We start from the raw sequence: 24,172 nt of genomic DNA on the forward strand, positions 1-24,172 counted from the left end.
ACAAGTTTAACGACACTTTTTCAACCTTTAGAAGATTTGTTTGTTCATATATTTACTGCTCTATCTCATGAATTTTGAATAAATTAAATTTATAAATATATCAGCATTTAAAAGAAACTGGCAAGTTTTGCCTGTTTATAATCAAGGAAATAAGATTGAAACTTAAGCGTTTCTTGAATAAATATTTAAATTACATGTCATCATTAGGAGACCTATAAATAAAATAAATTGATAGAAATAAAACTATAAACAAAGAAAAAGAATCGTATAGCATTTCACCTAAGAGAAAAAATAAAATTAAACAAAAAGATATGTTCTCTACTCAAATTATAACTTAAGCATAAACAAGTATACGACGCATTTTGTATTTGCCTTTATCGTATAGTCATGGAAATCTATGACTTCCATTTACATTTTGGAATTCTTTTAAAAAACGATTTGGACCAAACTTTATACTAGGCAGTTAAAAAAATGTAAAAAAAGAAAAAGAATATCACATAATTCCAAAGATGAATTTTTCGAACTCGTGGGAAGGCTTTTGAAAACATGCAAATTCGTCAAAATCACTATGTCGAAGTCCTACATAGATAATAATATTTTTTTCTTTGTATACTTGATATACGAGAAAGCAAAAAACAACCACTCTCCTATTGAAAATCATGCCTTCCAATAACATTTCATTATCAAATTTGGCAAAGATACTATTTTTGAATGGATAAGGAATTATGATAATGAGTCAGCAATATCTAAGGTCAAATTTAAAGGAATTGTTTAATCAGGCGTAGCAATCCAGCAAATAAGGCTTCAAGTCCTTGGCACTTAGTTTACCTATTGACTTTCGTTTTGAAACGAGAAGTATGAAAATCATTCCTCAACATTCTCATTCCTTCATTCATTTGTAGTATTCTCACTAATTCATTCATTTGTAGTATTCTGATTCCTTTATTCACTTGTAGCATTCTCGTTCCTTCATTCATTTGTAGTATACTCATTCCTTCATCCATATCTAGTATTCACACTTCTTCATTCATTTCTAGTATTCTCACTCCTTCATCCATTTGTAGTATTCTGACTAATTCATTCATTTGTAGTATTCTTATTCAATCATACATTTGAAATATTCTCATTCTTTCACTCATTTGTAGTATTCTCATTTCTTCATTCATTTGTAGTATTCTTATTCCATCATACATTTGAAGTATTCTCATTCTTTCATTCATTTGTAGCATTCTCACTCTTTCATTCACTTGTAGCATTCTCACTACAGCGTGAAGAAAAAAAGAGTATGAAACTGGAACTTAATCTTGTTGGAAAAACCAACGAAACGCTCAACACAGCTTATATATATATATGATTTCAAACTGCTCCATTGAGCGTTTTTTAGCTGCATTGAATCCAGCATTTCGATTGGCTAATTAATAGAGCTGTAAAATATTATTAGAAATTTTCTGAAGGTGATCACCATGTCACCGAAAGGTACATTCAATTAGAGGAAAGAAGATTTAAAAGAATTTTTAAAAAACTACAAAAAGATAGTATAAGTGAGCTTAAAAATTGACTTAACTATCTCCAGACAAATAATCATTATGACTTACCCACAGAAATGGATGTTCATATCTTCCAAAAAAATTATTTTACAAAAATAGTCTTTATATCATATTAAGACACAAAAAATTACGTTTTTAGTAATAACAATTTCATTTCTGTACAATTTTTCCTTTAATTTTAATAGTATTTTTATCAGTTTGATGCACCATTTGCAACAAAGTTTTCAAATACTATGATGAAATTGAAACTCATTCATCAAAACATTCAGTCGCTCATCAGGAACTCACTTCTGCCTTTATTTCATAATATCTATAATTTTTAATTGGCAGTACACAGATTTAATTAAACTCACGTTTTTCAGTTGTATCAACAAATGTAACAAGATGTAATATTTAATAGTCTATATTAATCACTTAATAGTCTAAAAAGTCAATAATCTAGGCGAACAAAATGGTTGCCAACGATGGCTAGTACAATATAATCGTTTAATATCATTAAGGTATCCGAATACGTTCGGAGCACTTTTTTAAAAAAAACATGGTGTAGACATAATTTAATTATATTTCTGGGTTTAAGACAATTCAAAATTAGTAATAGGATGTCAATATTTGAAATAAACAATAAAACTTTTTGAAAATTGGCATTTAATAGTATAAATTTAAGCAAATTCTTTAAATACTTCAAATTGGCTACACCAAAAACTATTACTCTCATCCGAACAAAACTTATACCAAAATAAACTACATAGTTTTCTCTAAGGAATTATTAAAGACGACGGCGTTAGTAAAACATACATTTATTCTTCACAACAAGTAGACGTACAAGCATATAAGTAATTTTAGAATAACAATAAAACAAGGTGATGCCACTCAAGCTAAATTAATTATACAAAATTGTTTGCTTGCTTGCTTGCAACAGGAATGAACTACAATTGTATGGTTATAATAGTAAATAAAAATTTTAGAACCAGTCGAAGAATTTATCATGAAATTTTTAGTAAATTTATGACGTTATTGTTCAAACAATAGGCAGCAAATTAAAAAGTATTTCCTCGATCTAAATTCTTTTAGTTCATTCTCTAGAAAATAATATAAAGACAAAGTCCAATAAATTTCATAGTAATATGATAATTATATTTTGAATCATTTGATTTAAAATAAGCAAAAAATAATAAAAAAAACCGATTTTGAGAAAAATGCATTTGAAGTATACACTAAAATGTTTTAATAATAAATTATGTTTGTACATACTTAAAATTCACCACATTTATAGGCTATACCTTCTTCCTCCTCAGCATTTAATAATTTCTCTTTTTTAATCATTTTATTTTTTTCCGGCAAGTTTTGTGTTTGGCAGTAAATGCCACCTAGATTCGTATATTCTGTCTTTGTCGAGCTCAGCAAATGCTCTAACTGTATTTGCACTATTATACACTCCAATTGTCTTAAAAACATTCAGTAATGCTATAAAACCTTCGTTAAAATATATTACAGACATAATTGCCCCTAATCTGAGGGTTCGGAGCTCAATAAAGACATCTTTAGGTACAAATTTCCACAAAACATCGTTAAAACTCTCATTGGCCTTTTTTATTTTGCAGTGCAAAAAATGTTGCGTATTTAAAATTAAATTTGTGTTTATACAAATTCTTAACATGTTTTTGGTCCTTTAAATCGGTACTTCCGATTATTTAAATGGCCACTTCCGGTTTACCGATCAGTACAAAAATATTAACATCTTGACTTCTAATTAAAGTAGAGATAAAAGTAAACCTGTTTTGGATAGCTCAAAGACTGGTCTATCCAATAAATCTTTTAATTATGTAATCTTTTAATTTAACAATCTTTTAAAAAATGTCATTTTTGCCGAAAATCGACCTTTTCAACGTGATCGGATACATTAAGGGAAATTTCTGAGAACTGAAGATGCCAAAAGCTTTGAACGAGTACTGAAACTTCAAGCTTCTGAGCATTACGATATCCTGTAATTTGCATCATCCAAGGTTTCATAAAGGGAAAGAGGGGGAGGGACACTTGAAAGAAATTTGAAGTAGTTACCTCTGGTTCTAAAGGCGCTTCGGGACGATAAGAGTATTCGGCCACTGCTTCTCGAGATTTGCGGTATCCTGCAAAAAGAAAAGAAAAAAAAAACCTTGTTCAATTGCGTAGAAAGAATAAAAATGGTACTTTCTTTCTTGTGGCAATTCTACTTTGCAATTTTGATTCTTTATCTCTATTTATAATAAAGGTGTGTGTGTGTGTGTGTGTGTGTGTGTGTGTGTGTGTGTGTGTGTGTGTGTGTGTGTGTGTGTGTGTGTGTGTGTGTGTGTGTGTGTGTGTGTGTGTGTGTGTTGTTTTTTATGGGTCAGACCGTTTGACTTACATCTTCTAGTCTTTCATATGCTTTAAAGATGGGAAAGTGCACTTTCTTGCGATTTTTTAAAAGTTTAATTAATTAAATCTTAAACCAAATTTCGGCGTTTTTCCATAATTACTGGAAATATTATTGCACAAAAAATTATCTTTATATAATCTTAAATTTAAAAATTATGTTTTCAATAATAGTAACTTTTTACTACCTTTTTTTTTTCTATTTGATTTTACGTTTCTTAGATAAATTTCAAAAAATATATTTTTTTTCGTATTTTTTAACAATGTATTTCATTGTTGAAGCGATTGAAGCGATTCATTGTTGGAGCGACATTTTCAATGTCGTTAGTAATATGTCATACTTTTTTTTTCTTCATAGGGAGATATTTTTTAGGGGACCAGCTATATTTTCATGTCCATGATTCCATCCTGGTGATAAAGTCTCGGCTTCAGAACCGGAGGGTTTCAGGTTCGAGACCGGATTCCACAGAAGAACCGTAGTGTAAGTGGGTCTGGTGCACGTTAAACGTCCTCCCGCTGGTGTGGTGTGGTGTGGAGAGAAAGGTGTCAGCTCAGGTGTCGCCCTCGTCATTTGACCGCGGCTCAAAATGACGAGGTCCGTCCCAAAATAGCCCTAGTGTTGCTTTAAAAGAGGACGTTAATATAACTAAACTAAACAATCAAAATAAATATCAGACATTAAAAATGTATTATTTTAATTATATCTCGTATTTTTTATTCATTCTTCACTGGAATCTTTCTAATGGAAATCGGTTCTATAACGTCATAGCGCTGTTAAAACTGTAAATGTGCGGTTCATTTAAATTCCACCTTATTGTATTCATCTTTTTATTCACCTCGTCAACTACTCAGAAATTATACAGAACATTTCTTCTTTAGCTTTCAACAATGGAAGAAAATCACACTATTAAATATTTAATTAAAACTGTTTAAATCTCTGGGCAACAATGTAATAAATTGTTGGAAAAAAATAAAAAAAAAATTATCAAAATTCTGGAAAAATTTGAAATATGAAACTGGTATCGCTGAAAATAGTTTTTATTTTTAATTTTGGAGCGATGTAAAAAGATTACCAGTAAAAAAAGGATATGATGGCTGTATTTTTCAAATCGAATGATGTGGAATGTATCATTATGGACACACAGAGAACGGTCACATCTGCCAAACACTGGACGCTGCATTACTAAGTTATCAAAATTATCAAGAACTGTGATCAAAATGTATATCCTTCATTATGGCAACTCACCAGTTTACCACTTCAAAGCTAAACCGAATATTGGACAGCTACAGAATGAAAATTCTTAAACATTTTCTTTCTAATCCAGATCTTGCTCCCTGCGATTTTGTACTTTTATTGCACGCGAAAATGAAGAATGCGGTCTTTCCGTAATGAGGATCTTCTGAGCTCTTGAGACAGTGAATGTGCCTAGCTCCCTACAGGAACTTGTCAAAGCTGGTTTAACACTCTCATTCCTAAAGTCATTTTAGTTCTGGTACTTCAGAATATTGGAAGTTTCTTTTAAATATTTTTCTTTCAAAGGCAAGAAAAATTCCCTATCAACTTCAAAAACTACAATGACAGATCCTGCTCTTGAGGGTTGTTATATGAAAGAGATCCTCGCTTAGCTAAACAAATGTATGCTAGAGAATCCTTTGAATGTTTTTTAGAAACCTCCCCATCATGAAATCCACCTATACGAGCATCTTTAATGAACAAAGTACGCGCCGCAGGTATTCAATCAATCACACTTAACAAAAAGAGGAGGAATTTGGCAGTTGTATTCAGGTGACTTGGACAGATTCAGTAGCTTCTTTGGATGGGTGTTTGCGGCCTTTCAATATCGATGAAGTTAAGAATTGGTTTTGGAGGTTGGAGAGAAAATTATTTTCAAAAAATTAAATAAATGAACCTGTAAATTTTTATTAAGCCTATTTAGTATTATTTTGTTCATACTAAATCAATATGTTAAGTAATCTTACCGGTGGATGGAGCGTATCCATTGTATTCTAAAGAAGTGACGCTATCTATAACAGCAGAATTTATTTCTGGGCATGGCTGAAGGTTTCCAAAGATAGTCGGATCACCTGCAATGATAAAGAAAATTATTTAATGCATAAATATTCGTAAGACGAAAATTAACTATCCTACAATCTTAAAACTTCCTTATAAGTTTACAATATTTAATAAATTTGTATTGGGAATTCCTTTAAATGATATTTTTCTTTAATATGTATTTATGTTTTTTCGAAAAACTATTCTCTTGCCTCGTACACGCAAAAATTCGCCATAATCTTGGCCTGGTGGTAAGGTTTCGGGTTCGAGACCCGATTCCGCCGAAGAACCGTCGTGTAAGCGAATCTGATGCACGTTAAAACCATCCAGACCAAAAGTCCTCCCGTTAGTGGGGAGAAGGGGGTGCTAGCTCAGGTGTCGACCTCGTCATCTGACCATGGTTCAAAATACGAGGTCCGTCCCAAAATAACCCTAGTGTTGCTTTAAAAAAAACGGGACGTTAATATAACTAAACTAAAACCACCATAATCATTTTGAAAATCTTAGAAACTGCGCTATTATGGAATTGCTCATTGTTGCAAATCTGTAATATTGTTTCCCTGCGCTGTTAATCTCACAGTAAGAAACTGAGATTTAAAGATGTTTTTAATGGATGGGATAGTTATAAGTTTTACAATTTTACTTAATAAAGTGGCTGTGCGCTTTTCTTTTTAACTTTTTGAGATACACGATTTTAAAGAAAATAAAAATCTCTTGTTGCACAGAATTTTTTACTATAAAAAATGAAAAAAAATATTCGTTTCGATTATTTAACATAAATAAGTTAAATAAAAGCTTTGATAATTTTGTTTATAAAGGGATAAATATTTGACAATATTACTTAAATTATCACCTTGCACTGGAAAAGGAAAATTATTCATTTCTTAAAATTCGTCTTATTAAGTATGATATTCTGAGAAGGTTGGTTTGGCTTAGTTATATTAACATCCCGTTTGAAGCAACACTAGGGCTATTTTGGGACGGACCTCGTCATTTTGAACCACGGTCAGATGACGAGGACGACACCCGAGCTGGCACCCCCTCTCCACACCGCACCACTGAGAGGACGTTTGGTCATGACAGATTTAACGTGCAACAGACCCCCTTACACGACGGTTCTTCGGTGGAATCGGGTCTCGAACCTGAAATCCTCCGGTTCCGAAGCCGAGACCTTACCACCAGGTCACCGCGGCCCTGATACTATGAGAAGATAAAAGGATAAAGGAAAGGAAAATGAAAGGATGAATTTGAATAAAATAAAACACTTTAGTGCAAACATAGAAAAAACATTCTTTTCGAATACAATTTATAAACAGTTTTTAGCATGAACATTCATACTGCTTATAATGAAATGATACTAGCCACAAAGACGATCATTTTTTTCATTGTCAGGATGATGTGATGATTGAATTTGAAATTATTGATATTCATCTTCCGAATAAATATCAGGCCATTGTTCTTCATAAAATTTAACATCGTTTAATCTTAGATAACGTCTCCAATTTAAAACTATTTACTGAATTAAGCAACAAATCGCAAGAAAATTGGAATCAAATTTATGTCACAAAAATGGGACATATAATCATCACATTCTTCAAGGAAGAAATTATTGGAATTTTCATACTATGGATTAAAAATGTTAAAACTCCACAACGTTTTCTTAATAATTTTCAAATATTTTACATAAATGTGGTGAAATATATTATCACTTGCTAGAAATGACTGATACATGATTGTGCGAAACATTATACGCAATTACAAGTGAATGACATGGCTTTATTTCATCAGATTTCCACAGCAACAAATTTTTATGTCGCAATACGATTGACCTCAATAATTAGTATCTTTATACATCAATAAGTAGATTCCCAGTGATTGAATAAAAGACCATTATTGCGTTTGATAAAAGTATCAGATAAAGCTTATCGTAATCGATCATGTAAAGTGCAATGTGAAGGTTTTTCGGTTACAATCGGATAGGAAAGTCGTACATCTTGAAGATCTCGACAGAAATCTCTTCCAACAATAAATCTAATTTAACTAAATCAATAACACTGGAGTACTGATAAAGTTTTGTCATATTCGCCACTAGTTACTTTTGGCGACCATCTGGTTCGCCGAGAATATTGGATGTGTTTACTTTCAATTAAATCTCTTATACTATTCGTTTCAGTATCCTGAGACGACCGCTTATCGACGATTCTATCTCATTAAGGGGTGAAACGCAGAAAGATATGAGCATTACTGGAATTTACTTTATTGTTATATGTAAACATCTTTCCTCTCATCCCATTTTTTGCCGCGTTAAGCCTATTTTAAAGCATGCGCAAAAACGCGGAGGGTTTTAGAATCCGTTGGCAAACAGTCTATAAATTCCTGTTCGTATATATTTCGACAAAAATTATTTTGAACAAAAAATAATTGTTATTGAAATTTAAACCATATTATTTCAATTTTCATGCACTTGCCCTATTCATATCACAACAGAGACCAACCCCATGATATCATAGCGTTTTAAAAATGTAAATATTCTGTGAAAATGTTTTAATTTATTTTTAATATAAACTGTAATTGATACTTCTAAGGATTTTGGGGATGTATTCTTAAGATATTCTTCGAAATAATTAAATTTTATTTTTGTGGAAACTTCTTATTTTAATTGACGTTTAATTCGGATATCAATAAAACCCCAAATAGCTAAGTTATTAATTCTTCAAAATGCAACATTAAACGAAATAAGTATAGGAAAGAGAGACTAGATACTTTTCCGTTAGCCGGGCGCAAGTGAAAAATCGCCAAATAATGTAGAATTCCGTAAAATTTCTTACATCAAATTCGCGTTTGGTTCACAATTGGCGACATTTGCGCCCGGTTAACGGAAAAGTAAAAAAAGTTTAGTGTGTCATATTCTTAATTAACAAAACATACGCAAAATAATTTAGTGTGTCATATTTATTAAGATAATTTTTACTAGAAGTAGATCCTAACATAATTAATTGACAGCATTTCCAATACTAAATTAGTCACAGGTTCTGAAAATACTCAAACAAATTATTATTCGATAATAGTCGCTTCAGATGACCAACTGGTTCCCTGGGAAGGCTGGTTATATTTGTTTCAAGATAAATCGTTTAGATAATATTTCATGTCTATGATTCCGTCAAATTGTTTGTTATTCATGTCGTGCTATTTTAATTTTCTTATTTAAGTTCTATTTATTGTGTACACGAACCTTTCTAATGGATTTAGTTCTATAACATCAGAGAATTATCAAAAACGTAAATATTCGTTTCATCTATCATCTCCATTTCGCGATATTGTAACTTAAATTTTTATTCACCTGTATAATGTATACTGTCACCTGTATAATGTAAATTGTACAAATATTAAATAGAATTCTTCTTCCTTAGTTTTCAACAATAATAGAAAATCATTGGATTTAATATTTGACAAAATAATGAAAATAGATTAATTCCTTTGAACAATCAAATCTATTGTTAAACTAATGCAGCGCTGATATTTTTGAGAAAAATTACCAACATTCAAGAAAAATTTGCTCCACATATATTAATATTATTAAAGAGACACATTCTTAGATTTTAAAATGATGCAAGAATTAGTTTTTTGCAATAATATTTTCGACACCTTGTAGTTCTCACATGTGTGGTGAATAGCATATAATCCAATTAACAACTACGCTGCACGAGCAATTGCTTTTGCATAATGGTTTAGTTACTGGACTGCGAACCACAAGGTCCCAGGTTCTATCCTCGCGCATCACAATCGCCTAAATTGGTGACCTCAGACGATGAACCTTCAACCTTCATACAGCTGTTGTTACGCCATCTACCCGCAACCAGTGTTGTCAGATTCACTTGACGCAGCAAAAAACCAAAGTCGTCAGACTCACTTGACGCAGCAACACAAAGTCGTCAGACTACTTGACGCAGCAACAGCAACCACAAACGCTCGCCATAACGCTTGGTACTACTCAAAAATGGGTACAGGCGCATTAGAATCAACAGCCAATATTACATCACCACTCAATATCCAAATCGTTCGTCTCAACTCCGACTCACTGGAGGGAGAGTCTGTAGTGAATAGCATATAATCCAGTTAACAACTACGCTGCACGAGCAATTGCTTTTGCATAATGGTTTAGTTACTGGACTGCGAACCATAAGATCCCAGGTTCTATCCTCGCACATCCCAATCCGCCACACATGCTCAGTCTTGAGAGAAAAAATATACAAAATCTAGCTTCGAAAATTGTTACGTGATGTTTATTTTGAGAGACAAAGAGTCTGCTTACCTATGGAGAGGGAGATGACTCGTTTCGCAGGATTCGGAGTAATGTGTAGATTGTCGACGATGGATCGAATCGGATTGACGGTATTCGCTGCTATTTTAGATGGTTTCACGTTCCAGGAGCGCTTGGTTTTCATGCTCACAAAACCGGATGAAAGTCAAACCTGAAAAATACACCAATATCATCAACCAAATTTTTCAAAACATTTCTTAAGTTTATTTTCTTTAAATTCACCTTTGTCTTCATCAAAATAATTCTTCATTGATTAAAACTTTTTTTTATTGTTCACCAACTGCTATTGGTTCCATCAGAATACTGTTTTAACATGGAACTCAGCATTCCCAGATTAACATTCCATTTTGATGCTATTAATTCATTAACTGCTCTGATCACCATTTGAGGATTTTGGAATTTTAGCAAACACACGTGTTAACTCTGCATTGTTTCTTTAAATAGTAATGGGGCAGCCAGCAAAATCAAATGAAAAAAAAAAATGCAAAAAAAGAAACTGAGAGAGAATCTGGCATTTTGAAAAGAAATGTGATCATGAAGCTGCTAAGTTGGCGGCAAAATGTGAAAAATTGAAACAATATTTGCACATTGGAAATAAGAGAAAAGATTGTTTTCATTGGGGGATTTTGAATTTTGAATCGAAAACAGGCCGTTCGGCAAATGTATGCTCTCATCATGGATAAGCTTCCAGCATTGAGCGAATGGCCAGTGGGGTTCAAAAACTTGCTAAATGGAACTAACGAACATCGCATACGGTATCGGACAACATCAGGATTGGAGAGCGAAGCCCCCTAGCACATTAATAAATACGATATCTAACACAGCTTAGATATCGTATGAGTTTCAAATTTGATTCGGAATTTCTTAAAATACTTTTGCCTATATATTCTATTCTAAATTCTATAAAGAATGAAGGAATTCCTCCCTTATCAATTTTCTAAGAATCTAAGGAAGATAAGAGCTTTGCATTTACATTTCACTCTACCTCTATTCATACAGAAGCTTTTAAAAGAAATTTCTAAACTTTCAAAAATGCAGTTAGTACAGCAGTGTAAATTTGATAGTTTTTTTTTAAAATAGAAAAGGAATAAAAGATTCAAATCTTTCATTTTTCAAAAAATGGAAAATATTTCCATCACGAAAATTAATGTTGCTTCAATGTATAGGATTTTTTTTTTATGTGGATTAGGATTTCTTTATTTTGCTTGCATAATTTGATTATTTTAGATATTTCACGACCATACTTAAAAATAAAAAAGAGTATCACAAATTAAAAGAAGAAAATCATTATCTGTATCTCTACTAATAATAAAAATGAACCCATGTTTGTTGGCTCTAAATAGAACAAACCGTTAGACATAGAACTACTACATTTAGTACAGATGTACTATACAGGGTGGGAATATACATTTCGAAGCTAGTTTTTTTTAAATTTTCATTGATTAAAAATAAATTTAATTTCGACTACAACTTCCAGAATTATTACATAACAAAAATCATTTTTAAGTCATCTTAAGTTTCAAAAATTATTTTTCCAATTATATCAATTTTTTCTTTGTAATTTTTTGACTATTTTTAATGATTTTTAAAAATATTTTTGGAATGTCTTTTAAAATATACTTCATTATTGAAATAAAACGCAAATCGTTTTGATTGCTGCTACAAATATTTCATCTTTGATTTGATTTTCATTGTTGTTTATGAAAATATGACTTATATTTCTTTTTCTATGTTAGGTATGTTTTATTGAAATTATGTTTTTAATAAGTTTTTAAAATTTACTTTTATTTGTAAAGTTTAACATTTGAAGTAATTTACATAGTTCCGCTCTATGTTAGAATTTAAATTTCAGGTAAGATGGCAACAAATTAGCGATAATACTTTATATTTCATTTAGCGCAATGAATACAGCATTGTTGGTCTTAATAAATGAAGAATTGCATGATTATAAAAATATAAAATTTAAAAATACTTTGATGAAGAATCCATTAAAACCAAGTGTCATAAAATATTTAATTAAAGGAGCAAGTACTAATATAGGCAACTAATTAGTCGTCAAAGGCGACTTGTTTATGAATAAACATATAATTAAGTATAAGATTCCTGAGAATGTCTGTAGAATTTATAACATCATGCATGTTTATAATTTATAGTGTTGCATCGTATAAAAAAAAACACGTGTATACACTTAGTTTTTACTGCAATAGTCCCTTAATGGTCAAACTAAGAACTAATCTTATTCGTACAATGAATGTTTTTCTCATCTTTTCTTTAATTCATCTATCAAATTTCATATTTTTCTGATAACTTTAATTACGGACAAACTGAAACACGAAATTTACATGAATTACATGAAATTTAACTTGATATTTTAAGGAAATAAAACTCCTAGGAATCTCGTCCAAATATCAAAATTCTATATCTCTATCAAAGTTAAAAAGAGTTAAAAAGTTCCAAATTGCATATTAGATTATTTTTTTTTTCATTTTGTATACTAGTGTACAGTATTGTTTAAATATATCAGAAAGGATGAAACAGCTAACTTTTGAAATAAAAGAACAAGAAAATTCTTTAAAAACCATTTTGTTATTATATTCTCTAAACTACATATTTTTTCAGGATCGGCAATTAAACTCGCAGCGTTTGACAAACGAATAATTTATTTTAATTATAGTCACAAAATAAATAAAAACTTTAGAACCTTAATTGAAACTCATGAGAATTATGGATGAACGTATAGCACATAGTTAAAATCAGTAGCATAGCAGACGATTTTTTTAACATTCACTTCTACTTTTTTATTAAAAAAAAAATCATTGTTTTAGATCTCAAATTTATCGCGCTGTATCTTACATATATCTTTAAATTTTAAAGATATGCTCGAGATTCTAACATTACCTTTTATAGCTGGAATTTTATTTTATCTCTTTCCATCAACTTAAACTAATTATTATCTTATCAATTATCTTTTCATAGAGAAAGTCACCATACAAGGAGAATCTTCCGTCTCGAATCACGTCCTGCAAACATCTAATAATAACTTTCAATTACGACCCGATCGCCCTTTCCCCTATTCACGAGGAAATGTATCGCCCCGCATAAAATAATAATCGTGTTATGTTGGATTTAATGTTTATGTAACAATTTAACTACTTGAAATGTGTTTATGTTAGCTGTACAATTTGCTTAAAAATTAAAGTCGTCTTTTCGTAGCGTGTCTCGGGGCTCCAGTTCTTGCGTCATCTTAAGTAGGGACAGCTGACATTTAAATCAGATTATCGAATGTTTATCTTATCAAAGTTTACGTTGGGTGAAATATCTTTTGGACAAGGAGACAGAACCGATCATCGCTGCTGTTGCGGACACGAATTAAGAAACTGGAAGAATCCGGGGTTTCGTTTATACTACGCACATTAAAGTGGTTATTTTTTTGAAGTCGCAAAAGAGAGAGAGAATATTTTTTGTGTCATTCTGCAGACAAACTTAAAAAGAAATAAATTTGTCAAATCACCTTTTAAAAGCATACTTCTATCAAGTATTAAAGATTATATACGTTTGTTTGTTTTTGATTTTGTAATCATTATTTTCTTATTCATTAACATAATGTGAATCTTGTAAATTATGAATTCTCAGAATAACTACTAGATGGCTCTACTGATATAACGAAATAAACCAATATAATTAAATAAAAATTAGCCTCCTTCGGCGACTAGCCAGTTCGCCTTGGTTAATGGTAGTTAAAATTTACAATTAAATATGTTATATATCTTGTTTTTGATGATTTTCTTTAAAAAGTATATTTTTAATCTTCAAATCTTGTTTGACATGCAACATGTGTTATTTTAGAAACCTTACACCATTCTTTTTACTGTATTCATTGTATTATGCAACTTCCTAAATTTCTATTATCTCACCTACTCACTTCAACTAAAACAAAAACTTTCTTGTTGGAATTGTTTTTGTTTAGTTGTGAAATTAAATCTTAATCTTAAGTATAGTAAAATTCAAAAAATATGTTAAAAGCGTACTCTAAAACAAAAACCCACTGATCTGGGGAAAAAAAAACAGGATAAATGTTCATATCTTCATCATCAGAAATGAAAGAAAAGAAAATGTAGGAGGAAATATTTGAGGTAACAACGAAAACGATATGATTTTCTTTAGAACAATGAAATAAATTATCATAATATAGGCTTAAAATCAACTAAACAAATTTTTTTCAGCAATTAAATTTGTGTCAGTAAAAAGAGAATTTTTCGAATTTTAAGATGATGCAATATTTATTATTGTGATATAATATTTGCAGCAATTTGTGGTCAATTCAGCAATTTGAAAAACATCAAAATTTCGCTTGATTTTTAATTAATTAAAATATCAAAAAGGTGCACATTCACATTTGTTCTAAATTTATTAGCCCTGTGTTTGATGGTTCTGTCCTGTTGAGTGCCAAATCATATTCATATATTTTCCTTTGTTATTAATAGGGATAGAAATAATAATAAAACTTATAAATTACAGATGCTGCGCGAATCATATTTGCTTATTTCATATTTTTTTGTCAGTTCATAGCTATTTAACTCACCATTGATTTATGTATGGATGAAGGGCTTATGGGTAAAAGATGAAATCTGAACCAACTTTGTAAATATGGCATATCAGAACTCATTAAAATGAATGAACGCAATAGAGTGCACTGGGTGGTGATCAGTTGTTGCACTGGGAATATTAATTGTGTTTAATTCCCATTAAATTAATAATGCAAAAGTTTGATTTTCATGATCCCCCACCCCATAAATATGCTAATCTTCCAGCTGTTTCATTTTAATACGCATTTGCCCATTCTGTTCATTGCGTACAAAAACCATTTTGATGGGGCCAAGTCCCATGAAATCATACTGCTATTAAAGCCAAATTGTATGGATCATTTTTCTTCTAATTGCGCGTTGTCTTTTGCTGTATTATGACTTCACTTTCTCATTCCTCATATAAACTGTATTGATAATGAACATAATTGTTTTTTAGCTTCCAATAATATAACGCACTTAAATATTTAATGAAAAAATAAAAAAAGATTGATTGCCATTGTAGCAATGAAAAATATATTGTATTATATGAATTTTTAAAAATTATAAAAATTCATATTCTCGCGATAGATTCAGCAGAAATGCTAGATTGGCGCCAAATATCTAGATTTCATAATTGTTGTTCGCCAATGCCATTACTTCATTCACTGTCTTGCTTAAGGTTTACAGTATTAAACGTTGGGATGGAGGAGGTATGAGATCTTTATTGGGAATATGCGCGGAAGTTCGAGGGGGGGGGGCATTTCTGCTAGTTTTAAAATGACATTGATTATGCATTTCAAAAGAAATTCAGCTAAAAGGAAGTTGAGACTGGAGGTGAGGGATTTCAAAAATAAATCATGCAATTCAAGTAAATTGCATACAAAAATTGAAACGCACTTTTTCCTGTTGAGAATAAATATTACAAAAATATACATTTATATAGGAATGGAATAATTGTAAATGAAAAGAATACTTCACCTCAATATATTTCGCAGTTCACAAAATTGCTTGGTATCACTTTTATTCTAGTCACTCAAAACTACAGCTGTAAATGATTTTTACTCAACTTCTACGGTTCACAACATGAATGTATATACTTCTTTCAATCAACTGACTGAAAAATCACGAGATTTTTTCTCGCTCCTGAGATATCTACCAACTTTGGAACCATGGCCTTGACAATGTTTTGCGAAAAAGCAGAGATAATATCAGGAATAGTTAAAGCTTATTAAATCTTCCACTTATTTTTCTCAGCCTGTCTTTTGACGCTTCGAAAATTCAGAGCCGGTTTCTTGTTTGTTTTTACATGCTTATCTAAAGCTATACTTTAAAACAATGCTTCTACCCTGTGGTCCAGATGCATAACATTGTGAATATGGCTAAAAATAGGCGTTTAGATGTTTATAGAATTATTTAAATCGCGTGGTCAAGAAAGATAGGTCACATGCTTTGAGTGGCCTCTCAAATTACAGGATGTAAATCAACAGGTTTGAAGATTATCAGGGGAAATAAAAGCAAAACGCAACAAGAATGATATAATTTTTCCCTTCTCAATATCCAGTTTTTATCAGGCTGATAATTTTGAATCATTTTACAATCTGTTCATAATTCGTTTACTTTTAAACAAAGTATCATTTAACAAAATGATACTGTAATTTTCCTGGTGAAAGTTTAATGAAGAAAATTTAAAATGATAATAATTTATTCAGTTTTGGCCAAGAAATTACGCCAATGAAAAATCTTAAGGAAAATAAATTTGATTGCTAAAATATTTTGTAATGTCACAGGAGATAGACTTTTAAAATTTTGCTCTGCCAAATTACTGGAGAACATTAAATCTGGACCTTATATCTCCAGCTCTCTTCGTTGTTCCAATTGGGTATTCTAAAACTTGTGCTCACAGGGCATTGATTTGTTTCTGCTGAACAAAAGTCGGCTATGATAGTGCTCAATGTAATTCTGCAGGGAAACGCATGAATGGCTAGGGTACATACACTCCCTATTTTCACAGTTGTTCAATTTAGTAATTTAAAACAAAATCCTCTCGACAAACTGGAAAGCAATGGCCCTTTATATCTAAGTTACTATCTGGCAATATGAATAGTTGATGTTAGAAACAGTCAAATTTAGGGATTGAAAATCGCTTTTCAGTCCCTAACATCTAAGGTATTGCAATTACAGAAAAATTTTAATTTTGCTAATTAGCTAAGCTAAAGCTAATTTTTGGATTTTTTTTTCCTTCAATATTAAGAAAGTTATAGCGAAAAGAAAATTTCAACTCTCCACCATTTCCACCCCCTTTGAGCTTGATGGACCATTTACGAACTCACCTGAGATTTTAAAATTTCTAATAACATATTCCAAGCCAGTTCAAATTGTGGTGGTAACTTCATAAGCCAGATAACAATCTCCGAGCAGGAGTGATCACTTTTGTCTAGTGGTTATGTTACTCGGCTAGGAACCCTAACGTTGCGAGTTCGAATCTCAAACTGGCACAAAATCCAAACAAAATTACTCGAATTATCATGTTAGCAAGATAACATGGGCAAAGTAATATATATAATATTTTCATGCCGATCTAATTTTGCACTCCTGCTTCATTTGTAAGAATCATGTATTCGAATTTATTTAAATTAAAATCAAATGTCCTTTAAATTTCAGGACATTATTCTGAGGATCTTTTTCCATGCTTAGCAATTTGCATATAATGCAACCCAAATTTATATGTAATTAGGCGAATGATTCAAAACTGTTCAGTTGAGGAAATTTGTATTAGAGTATTTATATTATGTTCAAAATATTTTTTTTATATTTTTTTTTGTGTGTGTTTTAAAATTACTTTAAAATTTAATTTGTTACTTATATGCGGGAGACTGAAATCGTTTCTCTTGAAGGTGACCTTCAGTTAAAAAAGTTTTGTTCTTTAAATTCGCCAAAACATTTGAAATTTAAGAACTGCTTAGACAGGCTAAATCCAATAACAAGCTGGATGTTTTGGAAGTTTAAGAATTAGAACAATTGACCTCCATTCCTGCATTACCTAAAGGCCTTTACAGAGTCAGACGCACTTAAAATTTTATGATGAGTTATTAAGCATTTCTAAAACTGAAGTACAATCACAATTAGCGACAGCAGTGAGTTTAATTTCTGGATGTTTTCACCCTAAACATTTGCCAGAGATCCCGTATAATCCAGTTAATCCCTCTATTCTTAAACATTTTGTTCTGGAAACATCTGAAACACTTTCTCGGGTGGAAATAGTATTTGCAAATTTTACTCTGATATGATATCATGGGAGGAGAGGAGAACCTCAAGTTAGAAATGAAAAGCTTTCTGTTGTTGATTCACAGGTTCAAAATACAAAAATAATGAACAGTGCTGCACTCTGGGCCTAGTGCCGATGATGGATCGAACTTCTGCATGAGGGGTCGACGCAGGTGTTGATAGTAACAGGTATATATATTATGCATCAATTGCAATATCAAAAGTTGTTTGTCGTGGAGACTCAATTATTCCCTTCATCCGGGATACTGAGGGAGTTTCTCTATTGCAGTTTGCTTCGGTTTAGAAGAGAAAACAAATTCTTATTATTAAAAAAACTCTGAATGAATATATATTAGTACTTTTAACACTTTCTTGTATTACTTGGCAGAATAACTGAATGTTACATTCAAAATTAAATACATGCAAATAATTTTCCCAAGATTATTGTGCGTTTATGAATAGAAAAATCCTGAAATCTTTGCTGAATAATACAAAAAGATAAGGGACAAAATAGTATTTTTGTACTGGTTATCTAGAATCCCCATTCAATAAAATTCCATTTATCGAAATTTTCTACAGAACTTCGATTTTAAATGGTATTTTATTTACTGTCCATATTACAGGAGATAATTTCTTAATAACCAAATTCCTTTTCCTGATATTTTGTTTTTCTTTTTACAAGGTTTGTGATTTTTCATTTATCGAAGTTTTATCAAAATCAACCAAAACTCTGTTACGCAAAATGGCGATATTTGGAAAACAAGGGAACTGTAGAAGAAAAAAAAAATTATTTTTGTCTATTTTTTTTTCACGTTGATTTTTTTTTTACGTTTGCAATACGAAATATTGTAAAGCGTTTCAAAATGTAATAAAGACACTGCGGTGAATGAAGAAGATGATAATGAAGAGGTTATAGGGGAAAAAATGCCAAAAAATAATCATAACGGCATTTTATATATGAAGAAGATTATAATTTCAAGATTCGTTTTTAATTGATCCATTTCGAAATGCTACAGATAATTTTTACGAGAATGCAAACATTTTTATGAAAAACATGTCCTTTATGAAAAATGCGTATAAAGTAAAAGTACATTTTTTTTAAAGTTTAGGATCATTTTCAAAAATTAATAAACTTAATACATAAGCTTTATTCATTGTTATGGTATAATTTATTGCTATTTGATATTTTTTTTTTTTTTCATAACTAACGATGGGACTTCGTTAAAGAAAGACTAGACTGTATTTCATTTTTTAAAAATTCTAGCTGAAACTGAATTTTAGATTTTAACTTTTAAATGCATGAATTTTTATATTTAATAAGTACAATTTGAAATCAAGAGGAAAACGGGTGCAATTAATGGGAAAAATACAAAAAAAAAAAAAAAAACCATAAAAATGTTTTTTTTTTAAATTAAAAAAAACATATTAATATATTTCTACATTATTATGAATAATCACTCCTTTATCTAGTGTGCATAATAATATAATATTTCAAACATAAATAATATCTCTCATTACGTTACAAAATATAAAAATTCATGAAACATTTTTTTTTTAATATTTAAACATAAAGGAACATTGCATTTCTTACATAACCACTATGTGGTACCATTACATTGTGGAATTTTACAACTCAATCTGTTTGAAAATACAGGCCAGTGACCAACACCATCTTTTCGAACATCCATAGACGACATAGGATGATATGATCCTCTAAATTTATGTAGAACAAATTTTGCATATTGATGTACATTTACACCACAAAAAAAGCTACATTTTTTCTTGCAAAAAATTTATCAGTATATACAAAAATTTTAATATTATTCGTTACTCTTATCTGTTTCTATCCGAAAACAACTTTTCTTTATGTTTTTATTGCTTTTTATATAAATAATCGCAATTCATAACACTTGCCGAAATGAAATTGTACTCAGATAGCGCGCAAACAATGAAAATTGTCACGGATAAACAAATAAAGTCAAAGATTCGTTTGAAAACCATAAAAAGTTTTGGTAAAATTAAAATAAAAAAAAAACAGTGCAACGGTTTTCTATATAAAGATATATGAGGTTTTATATATACAATGCAGATCTACATCGCTATGCATTTTAAGAGTTAGAACATACATTATAAGAAGTATCTTTAATTATTCTGAAATTTTAAAACAATGTAAATTTTTTACGTAATTATATATTCCTACAAACTGAATAACTATTTTTTTACTACTTTTTTTTATTGTGATTTGATTCCCGTGTGTTTGGATGCTGTTATATTACGAGTAGTTTATTTTGAGAAGAATCTAAGAAATATCTAAATTTTTTAGCTAGTTTTCAATGTAAAAACAACTACTATTCTTATTTTTTTACTTCCTGACTGCGTAATTTTTTAAAATCACTATTTAGATGTGATGTTTGCAAGCAAGTCCAAATATTTCTCAAACAAAGTGAACTGATGCTGTATATTACACGAAAATAATATGATATAATAAAAATCTGTAAACGTAAAAGTAAACACGCTGCGCACTAAAGAAGAAAAAGTAAAGACAGGTTATCCATGTGTCCATTTCAAAAAATTATCTGAGAACCTTATTTATAAATGCCTTCAATTATAAATGTAAAAGTTGCCGGTTTTTAAATACCATTCATTTTATTTTAAATGTGAACTAATGAATTACAAATTTATTTTACTCCTTTATATGACCAATGGAAACTTAATATAATAATAAATTACTCTAAAATGCTTCAATACTTACCAATTTGAAGAAGAAATTAAAGTCTATCTGTAGTAGGTTACAGCGCAGGAGGTCTGATTCAAAAATTTTAAATCTATTACAACCACTTTTTCTTATAAAATAAATTCAAATGATTATGTTATATTATAATTAAAACGATTGAAGAAATGATAAAGGGTCTGAGAACTTTAAAAAGATATCCGGTAAACCTAATTGTCGCCGTTTCGCTGGTTGAGTTGTCTACACTAATATCTGTAAAAACATAACTGAACGGGCGTATCACAGATATTTTGTTTACATGTCCAGAAGTGAATTTGATAGGGCTGACGTCATTCCCCTATCTACTTTTCATCACTTCATCATGAAAAATCATCCAGGAGATCCTCTGTTGATAGCGGATTATAAGAAATCTGCAATCAACTCTTGCCTCATCGATTAGTGCCACACTCTCCTCTGGTTGAAAACATGGCTGTGTGGCAACAAAACAGGCAAATTCCATAGGTTGATTGCAAGGTCAGCAACTTGCCATATGTTTTTATATATAATCTATTGCGAAAGTATTAGAAGGGTCTTTATTTTGAGGAGAGTTAGAATTTACACACTCAGTCCATGCTTCTGTTTCATAGCGGCGTGGAATGCAAAGAAATATTTTCGAATAGAAGTCGATGATGATTGATACGTCGAGACGCATAAATGCAACTCTGAAAATAAATTCGGTTTTGGTGGATTAGGTGCCAAAGATAAGCCAAAAATAATCTTCTAGGAAGTAGTAGCGAAAGGATGGCAAGAGGATACAAATACTCCAGGACTAATGTCCTGGGGTGAGACACATAAAGACTATTATTTTTTGTTGTTGTTTATTTCAAATTTTTAAAGCCAAATAAAGTAGATTAAAGAAGCGAAAACCTTACCACCTCAATACAAAATATCCCCCTGATTTCACTATTTATTGTTATGAAATCATAACAATATTGCAAAGCATCAAATTATGGATTTTCCCCACGATTTGTTTTGAATGCTTTGTAATTTGTTTTTTGTTAAGGTGTCCGGAAAGCAGAAAGAACTTGTAAAAAATGTAGCTATTTAAAAAAAATATCTGTTTTGTTCTAATTAAAATGATATTCCAATCATGTTCCTATCTTAATTAGAACCTGAGATATAATTATTTCTGTGGTGTGTTGTTTTGGAAAATTTAGCATTCAGACAACTGTTGTTGTACTCTACGTGCATTTGTAGAAAAGAAAATAAAAGGGGCGTAACACTGGTGAAAAGAAGCACGGAAGTCTGACTGATACAGATATACAAAAATTACCAGATATTACCATAATTCTTTAGTTAGAAACAAAAACAATGTCAAAGGGAAAAAGAGGGATATCCATACGATTTTGCAACACTGTAGCTCCTTAGAATCTAAACCAAAACATACAACATGCCTGACTGGGCTTGAATCTTGGCATTTCCTTAATCGAGCCCTGGCACTAAAACAAAAACCCTATTCATAAGACAGTCATTAAATCTCCTCTGCGAGAAGATGGCGCCAAACTGTTGCCTATTTTTCAAAGGTTAGCTTCAGATAGTTTATTGGAAAGATGCTGAAACTTTAAACGCGTTTTCTTCATGATGCATTTTTTCAAGATTTCTTGTATTTAGATTGTTATAAATAAACAATCGATAAATATTAAGGGGTGAAATTTGGAACACATCTTTTTGAAACATTTTACTTTAATTCTGATTCAAAAAATTTGATATTTCCTTAAAGATTATCATATAATTTTTCGAAATTTTCATTCAAATATTTTTTAGTTTTTATTGAATTAATATTTTTTTTAATTACTGAATCAAATTTAAAAATCATATATTTGTGTTTAATTTTTTTTTGAATTTTTAATTGACCAAGAATATTTTGAGTTTTTTAGCGATTTAAAATCACCCCAGTTTTTCTTTAAAAAATTAAAGTTAGGATTTTTAAAAAAATTTACAACTTTTATGTTGTAATTTTGCTTCTTAGTTAGATGGTTAGTCAGAACAAAAAATTTCAAAATTCTGAATTAGTTAATTAATAAAAAAATTAATATGTCCCCTTATATGTAAAAATAAAATATCTTCTTAAGCGGTATTTTATGCTAATAAGAATAGTTCAGTTTGATTTTGTTAGATTATCTTCGTTTTGAAATTTTAGTCAGTTATTACCTTCGTAGCTTTGAATTGATGTAATTTTGTCAGATGACGAAAGCTACACCTAAGTCGATATGCCTTTTCTTATAAAACTTCCATACCATAACCATTGCGAAAACGTTTTATCCTCGACGAATTTAACATACATCAGACCCAATTGGAAAATCTCATCTTCTATAGAATAAAGCATCGAAATCATGGCTCTCTAAGCCTATCAGCAAGGTGGTTTATTTCATATAATATCCATATGAATAGGTTGCCTTTGGTTGTGTAATGATTCTTCCATTGATAAATTGGGAACTAATTATAGTTAGCGCATGCTTGAAAAATCAGCATTTAACAAACTGTTACATTTTTTAAAGTTAATCTTTTCCAGCTATGACAAGCGGCAACATCGGAGTACCTTGCCTTTCGACGCATTTCTGCTTTGAATTCGAATTGTTTAGGTTGATTAAAAGTTGAAAATAGAATACTAGATCATAAAGCCAAGTCCTAACAAAGCCTAAAAATTTAACTTTCGTTTCGCTGAAAGGGGGGGGGGGCGAAAACCGATTACTTTGTCGGGAGATGAGAGGCAAAGAATATTTCTTTGAACAGTTAGGTTGGAAGAATGCGAAAGAGTATGCAACTGAAAATAGCTTTTCAACAACTTTTCAAAAGCATATATGTTAAAAGAAAATAAGTAACATAAGTTAAAAATCCTTTTTTAGATAAAAATTGCAGTTGTTTCAAACCCTTCATACAAAAGTTGCGTGATGTTAAGGTGATAATTCCTTGCTTTATTTTGTCTCTCTATCGTCAATCGTAAGATAGCAATGAGTAAATGGAAAATTCATCCTCCACTCTAATTTTTACCTCTTTGAAATTAGAGTTGAGGATGAATTTTTGAGAACTCGCTGACGAACTCGGCCTAGATTTTCATCCTCTCCGTATTATATGCTTCGCCACTTCGAATCAGATAAAAACTGCTCTATTTCTCTTATTCATTATGCAAGATGGACATCACATAACATTTCAACGAAATGCAATTTCGGATTCTAGGAACCAACATCGGAGGAGATCTGCAGATATTTTTTTCAAAATCGTGTCATGAGAAACCATAGCAATAAATAATATTCTTATGAG

The 24,172-nt window shown here is 30.7% G+C and overlaps 1 protein-coding gene across 1 annotated transcript in view; it reads right to left on the minus strand.

Moving 5' to 3' along the window:
* The window catches only part of LOC129971349 (tyrosine aminotransferase-like), a 135,231-nt gene extending 114,085 nt beyond the window's left edge, over positions 1-21,146 (minus strand). The window contains exons 1-4 of the mRNA XM_056085026.1: positions 20,894-21,146; positions 10,304-10,463; positions 5,919-6,023; positions 3,606-3,673 (exon numbers count right to left, since the gene is read on the minus strand). Coding sequence (XP_055941001.1) covers positions 3,606-3,673; positions 5,919-6,023; positions 10,304-10,436 — 306 coding nt within the window. The 5' untranslated portion in view covers positions 10,437-10,463; positions 20,894-21,146. The remainder of the gene's footprint in view (positions 1-3,605; positions 3,674-5,918; positions 6,024-10,303; positions 10,464-20,893) is intronic.
* Between the last annotated feature and the right edge of the window lie 3,026 nt (positions 21,147-24,172).

Source organism: Argiope bruennichi, chromosome 6, assembly GCF_947563725.1.
Source record: "Argiope bruennichi chromosome 6, qqArgBrue1.1, whole genome shotgun sequence".
Classification (NCBI taxonomy): Eukaryota; Metazoa; Arthropoda; class Arachnida; order Araneae; family Araneidae; genus Argiope; species Argiope bruennichi.